Source organism: Saccostrea cucullata, unplaced genomic scaffold, assembly GCF_032062105.1.
Source record: "Saccostrea cucullata isolate Sc308-1 unplaced genomic scaffold, CSIRO_AGI_Scuc_v1 ctg11954, whole genome shotgun sequence".
NCBI classification, from domain to species: domain Eukaryota; kingdom Metazoa; phylum Mollusca; class Bivalvia; order Ostreida; family Ostreidae; genus Saccostrea; species Saccostrea cuccullata.
This window is the reverse complement of record NW_026939700.1, coordinates 26,406-34,602: the sequence shown is the minus strand read 5'-3', so window position 1 is coordinate 34,602 and position 8,197 is coordinate 26,406. Positions and strand designations below refer to the sequence as shown.

The window sequence follows — 8,197 nt, the reverse complement described above, 5'->3', positions numbered from 1 at the left end:
TGTTATTATTGTAATTACATGTCACTTTATCGTTTTCTTACTCAACTTTATTACATTTCACTTTCAATTTCATCATTCTTCATCTTGTCTATACTTCTTTATTGCTTTATTTTTGTAAATTCATTCTACTTCCTTTAAATTGATACAGTTTCTTTAATGAATTATTATTTTTATCTCTATTACAAAGGTTATTTCATACACGCAAACACTGAAGCATATTCAATGAAGACGAATGCAAGTAGTCAAAATGTAGTGTAGCGCCGTCGAGCGGTAAACGGCACACAATATTTTAATCCAGTGGAATTAAGTTAATAATTAATCCATGCTTCCTCAATGAAGTGTTGCTTCAGTGAAAACACCTGGTTATAGTTTTACAATTTATTTGGGTACAGTCCACTAATTGTTTTCCCATAGGCGACAATGTTAACGTTTCTTCTCATAGCGATGTCCCTAATTTTCGTTCAGAAGTGAGTGACCCCTCAAATCAAAGCACATCAACTTGTCTTTCCTTGGTTAAAATCTCGAGGTGGCATGTCAGATTCGTTTTCCGGCAAAATGCGTATGTCTGCGGGAACCTCTGAAAATGAAAGTGAAAGTAGGGGAATTTCAGAATTATCACTGGCGTTATTATACACAAAATAATTCAGCTGATCTTCTTGATAAATTACATTTTCCAAGCTTTTTTGGTAGGAAAGATACTCCTTATCAACAAGTGTGAGGCTCAGTTCAGTACATCTGCCCAATTTTTTTTATGCAAGTCTGCAAATTAAGGAACTTGTAATTTTTTCTGCACTACTTTCTTCTCCTACCGATTCTAAAAATAATTAGTGGGATGTACCCAATATGAAAAAGCATTTTTTTGATTTTACAATATTTCACACTGTTTGTCAATCTAGAGCATAAGTAGAGACATCATGCCAAGTTTCATGAAAATTCAACAATTAATTAAGATTTTACAGCATTTACAGTTCTATGTGTAATATCCTTAAAAAATGCTCCAATCTAGCCAAAACTGCACCCAAGTTTTAGGTCAAATTTAAGCCTATTAACACATTTATACCATTCTTAATCAACTTCATAACTTCAAATACATATAGTCAAATCATAATCAAGCACTTAATTGGGTCAATTTCACTTTTTTTAAAAAATTAATGTATTTCCGCACAAAATATGACCACTTTTCACCCTCTAATTCATAGTTTCTCCAGAAATGACAAAAAAATGAAGTTCACAAATACCCCGAAAGTAGTAAAATAAAAAAGAACTGATTATTTCCTGTCCATTGATGTATCATTCATGAAATTTGGTCTATGAATAAAAAAGTTATAAGCCTTTATATTCCTATATAGAATCATTTGTTTCAAAGCAATTTTTATACCAATGCAAATTTACTCATCTATGACGTCACAATGACATCATAATAATGGATAGCTCAATACATGTGTATCATTACTTTTCCCGTACTTTTCATATAAGACAAAATAAGTGCTTATATACTATTATTAACTTTAAAAAATAAAAATATGTGGTTTTGCAGATTAAATAAAAAATCCACTAAAGTTGTTTTGTTTCCATGGTAACCATTTTGTAATTTGTAGGAAAATGAGACAAAATTTTGAATTTTCTGACAAATCGCATAATGTCGACTGTCAAATATTCATGAAACTTCAATTCTTATATCCGTGTAATCTTAATAATGCATAATTTACAAAACAAAGATGTAGATCTAATTAATTTGAAATTCTTAAATAAGAAAAAAATCTATATAAGTGCAAAATGTATATAGCAGTGCATGTACAGATTAGTTATAGCTAAATACTTTCACATTCTGATCACCTATTAAATATGTAAATTTCCTCACCCCCACCCCATCCCCCACTTCAATGAATTTTTTTTTTTTTTTTTTAGAAAACTTTAACTTACACATTTTGTCGACTGTCACATTCTGCTGGTGCTGTTTCAAGATGTATTCAAATGGGTGTGCATTTGCTGGCCAATAGTTTTAAACACCATCTGCATGGACCTCATGTTTTTCCTGTACCAATCACCATGAACCTAAAAAAAAAAATCAATACAATAAATGGCACAATATCACATTTGCAAACAGACAGACACACAGACATTCAACGCGTACAATTTTACCATATTCCTTTTATGCCCATTACTTGAAATTAATTAATTTTAAAAATGATTAATTTGCTCCCACCTGAAATCACACTGTTAACATTGGTAATTAAGTTAATTCAGCAAAATAGGTAAAAATCATGTTTTACTGACAATAATTGTACATTCAACAAATACATGTAATGCAATTGCTAAAAAATATGAGAAAAATCAGTTAATGTGCACGTTCACACACATCGTTTAACTCCCAGACAACTGTAACCAGCTTCACCGCGCAACTGATCTGAAATGATGTATGTCATGTATGTGACGTGCCGATCATCGACATGTTCCAAATTGTTATTCACAAATATTGTACTAAGGTATACCTCTTACCTCCTGTGTAAAATACAAATGCACATCACCTATATACTGCTAAACACTGCACTGAACAGTTTTGATAACTTTCTGCTAAGTCTACTTTCACTTCGACCTTGACCCCGATTGAATACCGATCCCGAACTCATTTGTGAATTTTTGTGTATTGAAAATAAACCACAGTGGAGCATGTACATCTACATAATTCCTTCTTAATCAAATTATACATTTATGACTCTGAATAAATAAATTATATAAATCGATACATTTAATCTACATGATACATGTGTAAACAATGGGTGATACATGTATGAGCATGTTGACTGTTCAGGGGGGGGGGGGGGGGGCTAGACACTTTATTTATGAATCAATTTGTTTAAAAATGTGTATCAACAATAAAAGAATTGTTTTTTTCATAAATTTGAACAACTGAAAATAATAGAAAACACCAACTTTGAAATGAATTCAAGATTTATGACATCTTTCACTTACTTATAGGCTTCCGAATATGGGTACAGTCCACTAATTGTTTTCCCATAGGCGACAATGTTAACGTTTCTTCTCATAGCGATGTCCCTAATTTTCGTTCAGAAGTGAGTGACCCCTCAAATCAAAGCACATCAACTTGTCTTTCCTTGGTTAAAATCTCGAGGTGGCATGTCAGATTCGTTTTCCGGCAAAATGCGTATGTCTGCGGGAACCTCTGAAAATGAAAGTGAAAGTAGGGGAATTTCAGAATTATCACTGGCGTTATTATACACAAAATAATTCAGCTGATCTTCTTGATAAATTACATTTTCCAAGCTTTTTTGGTAGGAAAGATACTCCTTATCAACAAGTGTGAGGCTCAGTTCAGTACATCTGCCCAATTTTTTTTATGCAAGTCTGCAAATTAAGGAACTTGTAATTTTTTCTGCACTACTTTCTTCTCCTACCGATTCTAAAAATAATTAGTGGGATGTACCCATTTACATGATCTCAAATTTTAATAGTCCAACAGAATGCACACTATAAAATATCCTTGAACAGCACTGACCAAATTAAACTAGATATCATTGAGATGGTGACCATCTCAAAGGGCCCCGCTTTCAACAATGAACATGTAAATGTAAAAGGTATATTTTGAAGAGGAACATTTGTGTATTACAGTGAAAGTAATTTAGTATGACTTCACAGATACTGCGATTTTACAGATATAAGTTATCTTGTTTCCTCAGTTATAAAAATTTACTGGAATTAAGGGAAAAAATTATGCACCAAGCAAAGATTTTAAACATAGAGGCTAATTCTGACTATTGCCTAGAAACTTCGACCAATTAAAGTCACTACACATCCACTGACCAGTGGCACTCTGTGAGTGAAATGAGCCAGATTGGGTCAAGGATTTTTCATTCAAGTCTGCTATGACCTTTGACCTAGAAACATCGTTCAAGGTCACTGCACACCAGTTACCCAAAAGCACTCTTTGAGTGACGTATGAGCCAGACTGGGCCAAGGAGAGAAAAGATATGCTCCGGACAAGAATTTTTCAAGTCAGTTATGACCTTGACCTTTGACCTAGAAACATGGATCAAGGTCACTGCACGCCGGTTACCCAAAGACACTCTTTGAGTGACGTATGAGCCAGATTGGGCCAAGGGGAGAGAAGATATGCTCCAGACAAGGATTTTTCACACAATTCTGCTATGACCTTGACCTTAGACCTAGAAACATGGTTCAAGTTTACTGCACACCGGTTACCCATGGGCACTTTGTGGCTGAAGAATGAGTCAGATTGGGCCAAGGGGAGAGAAGATATGCTCCGGACAAGGATTTTCACACAATTCTGCTATGGCCTTGACCCCTTGACCTTTGACCTAGAAACATGGTTCAAGGTCACTGCACACCGGTTACTCATAGGCACTTTGTGGATGAAGTGTGAGCCAGATTGGGCCAAGGGGAGAGAAGATATGCTCCGGACAAGGATTTTTCACACAATTCTGCTATGACCTTGACCTTTGACCTACAAACATGGTTCAAGGTCACTGCACACCAGTTGCCCAAGGGCACTTTGTGGGTAAAGTATGAGCCAGATTGGGCCAAGGGGAGAGAAGATATGCTCCGGACAAGAGATCTCGGACGGACTGACGGACGGACAGCCGGATGGACAGACGGACGGACGGACAGACTGATCACTATAGGGCGCCCGCTGAGCGGGGCCCTAATAAACTCCATCTCTATCTATTATACTTCTCCTATGCATCTACTATTCTATTCTACCCAGAAACTTTCTGTCCCCTGTATATATATGTAGTAGGTTGCTCACGAAGAGCAACGCTCTTAACTGGGTCAGTTACATAAGTTACACAGCCGCTGCTCACAAGGAGCAACGGGTATCCGTACTATAAATAAACATAATCTAACATAGGGTTCTAAATGAAACAATTAAGACTAATTACAGATAATTAAAATAATATAACATTAAATCACGACTTTACAACTTCCCCCTTCTTAGCTTTTGGTTCCATACAAAAGAATAAAAATATCACGTATTTAGAAATAATTATCAGTGCTGCCCAATCAATAGCATATAAAACAAAATCAAATAAATATATACAAGTTGATATTTACAAAGTCACATCTACATAGAAAAGTCTCCTCTAATAACACGCGTTTTTCCTTCTCGGCAATGTTCTTTCACTTCCTCGAATACTTCACTGGCCACAGAGTTAAAGTCCACGTTTTCCGGATCAATGTCTTCGGAATATAAGATTTGCGAATCCCTACTAACTTCAATTTTTCCATCAGGAAAAGTAGTGGTCACTTTATTAAGAATCAAACAAATTGTTGATTTAACTTGCGTCACATTGTTGTGTTCATTGTCACTTTCTTCACGCTCGGACAGGGTTTCGTATTCCACGCGACTCTCGGGGGTTTCACTACGTCCCTCATCGTCTATGTCCTCCTCCTCAGGTCGAGTCAGGTTCTCGGCGTCCAACAAGTCCCTCACAAAGTCGTCTGATGGTATATCACCCGAATCCAACGAAATATCTTCTAAGAAATCTAGCTCACTTTGCTGTTTTGGCTGTTCATCTCTGTCATTCTCTGTGGTAAATTCTTCGTCGGAGGAAATGTTCTCGTACTGTTCGCTTAAGACGTACACAGGTTTCTGAGCCTCTTCGTAACTTTGTCTTTTCACCGAATATCTTTTCCGATCCATGGCTTCACTCAATGTGGTCCCATCTAGTTTGTGAACAAGTCTGTAGTGTCTCCGTAAGTTATAGATTCTGGTAAATGTCCTCTGGCAAAAGTTACACTTTAAACACTCAAGATCAGATGCATGTTGTTCTTTCACGTGTAAGTTAAGGTTGCTGGCTCTTGAAAATATTTTCCAACAGATATCGCAACGCATATCAATTATAAGTACAAGTGATTGTCTCTGAAGCGAAGCGGTCTTTTTATAATCCTCCCGTGCCTGGTTGTCTGGGTCGGGGGAATCTGGGGCGTGTCATTCTCCAACTCGGAATCTGATTGGCTGGCGGCTGGTGACTGAAGTCTGGCGTCTGCGACGGGTGGACGAACTGGCGGCGTCTTCAAAGCGTTTTGCTTTCGTCTGCTGAATCGAGCGCGGCGATGCGTAGCGGGTGCTCTCTCCGGCTGGTCACGCGTGTATTCGGGGCTTTGTTTTGACGGATATTGTTTATTCCCTCGATACAGTTTGATATTGTCTGAATGGATGACTACTGGTATTGATTTCTCTGAATGTTTTATTTGGAATAAAACATCACTGAGTCTTTTGACAACAATCCAAGGTCCTGTCCATTTTCGGGCTAGTTTAGTTTTACATCCGACAGCAACTTTAGGCTGGCTCCGGCGAACTAAATCTCCAACTTCATAATTAATAGAACGAACATTCCGATCATAAGCTCGTTTTTGTCTCTCAGAACTTTGATTCGTTGTAGTTCTCACAATGTCATACATTTCACACAGATTTTTCTCTAGATTACGCACATATTCCGCTGTATTTCCGAACATTCTCTCTTCGTCACTATCCAAATTTTCTGTCATTAGATTCACTGGAAGAGTCATTTCTTCGCCGAATACCATTCTGTACGGTGTTAGTCCAGTTGATTCATGTACAGTGCTATTATACGCAAACACAATACCATCTATGAATTTATCCCAGTCTGTTTGATTCACCGAAATATACTTAGATAGCATATCTTTGATGGTCCTGTTTAGTCTTTCAATCATTCCATCAGATTGCGGATGATAAGACGTGGTGCGTGTTTTGTTGATTTGCGGGAATTTGCACATTTCCCGAAATAACTGACTCTCAAATTGGGCACCTTGGTCTGAGTGTATTTCTTGCGGGCATCCATAGCGTTTAATCCATCCTCTAAACATAGTTTCGGCTACTGTTTCGGCTTCAATATTCCTGAGGGGAAATATTTCCATGAATTTAGTAAAGTAATCCGAAAGCACTAGAATATATACGAATCCATTTGCTGATTTCGGAAACGGTCCAGCTATATCCACACCAACTCTTTCGAATTTAACACCACTCATATAAGTTTTCATATAGCTCCTTTTCTTCCTGTATGGATTTTTCCGTTCCTCACAAATATCACACGAAGAAATATAATCCTGAACATATCTCCGAAAATGAGGCCAGTAATAATTGCTTCTGTTAAGTTATTCATATGTGCGTCTTACTCCTAAATGTCCAGCTGTCACAGCATCATGAAAATTCCACATTACAGCGTTCCGTAATTTCCGAGGCACTACGATTCTTAAGCGTTCTGTGCTGTCCTCAATCCATTTAATACACAAAAAACCTTGGTTTACAGTCAGTAATTCCCATCGTGAATAGAGAAATTTGCTCTCAAAACCAAGACTTGACACTGATTCTATTGCTGGTTTTGGAAAATCCGGGTCTTCTTTCCACTTAAGAAATGGTGATATATTGTCATCAGTCAACTGAAGTTCTCTAATATTGTCTAAACACAACGATGTTTCAGGCTGTTTCCTAGGTTTAGCTTGTACAGGTCGATTTGGAATACGTTTCGAGGTCCTGTGAGGTTGCGAATTATCACTTAAATAACACAGATTCGTTTCCTATCCGTTTCTGGAAATAGGGTTTTTATGTCACACACGTAATTACAAGACTCGTGATCTCCACTGTTAGCTAATTTCCGCAAGTCCTCTATGTGATAATATTTTGTATCACTTGGCTCCTCTGTCACATTCATTTTGCACTGTTTACATTGTCCATTCTGGGTATTAATCCTAGTTAATCCGTCCGCGTTTCCATGGCGTTTTCCAGGTCTATTATGCTGAATTTGAAACGTATATGAAGCTAGTTGTTGAAGCCAACGAGCGATTTGTCCATCAGGTTCTTTAAACTTATGTAGCCACACAAGTGATCCATGATCTGTCCTCAGAATGAATTCTCGTCCAAGCAAGTAATGTTTGAAATGTTTTATGAAGTAAACAAGTGCTAACATTTCTTTTCGCGTAATACAATAATTTCTCTCAGCTTTTGTAAGAGTACGACTTCCGTAGGCTATCACTTTTTCCTGTCCGTCCTGAATCTGTGATAACACTGCTCCTATTGCGTCATTGCTGGCATCCGTATCCAAAATAAAAACTCCTCCGTTTATATCCGGGTAACTTAGGATAGGTGCACTCACTAACTTTGATTTCAGGTGATTAAATGCTTCATCACATTCGGAAG

At 37.3% G+C, this 8,197-nt stretch overlaps 1 protein-coding gene and 1 long non-coding RNA gene across 3 annotated transcripts; both read right to left on the bottom strand.

Annotated features, from left to right (window-relative positions):
• Positions 1-383: 383 nt before the first annotated feature.
• LOC134253707 (uncharacterized) lies at positions 384-3,448 on the bottom strand. 2 transcript variants are annotated; one of them, XR_009989161.1, is made up of 4 exons: positions 3,276-3,448; positions 2,974-3,184; positions 1,924-2,055; positions 384-577 (listed from the first exon to the last, which is right to left on the bottom strand). It is a non-coding gene; the product is annotated as an uncharacterized LOC134253707 (long non-coding RNA). The 2 variants fall into 2 exon arrangements; XR_009989160.1 differs by having other exon boundaries at positions 2,974-3,448.
• A 1,653-nt stretch (positions 3,449-5,101) lies between these two features.
• Positions 5,102-5,680, bottom strand: LOC134253704 (uncharacterized). Its single transcript, XM_062736286.1, has one exon. The coding sequence runs from the start codon at positions 5,678-5,680 to the stop codon at positions 5,102-5,104; it is 579 nt and encodes a 192-aa protein (XP_062592270.1).
• Positions 5,681-8,197: the final 2,517 nt, after the last annotated feature.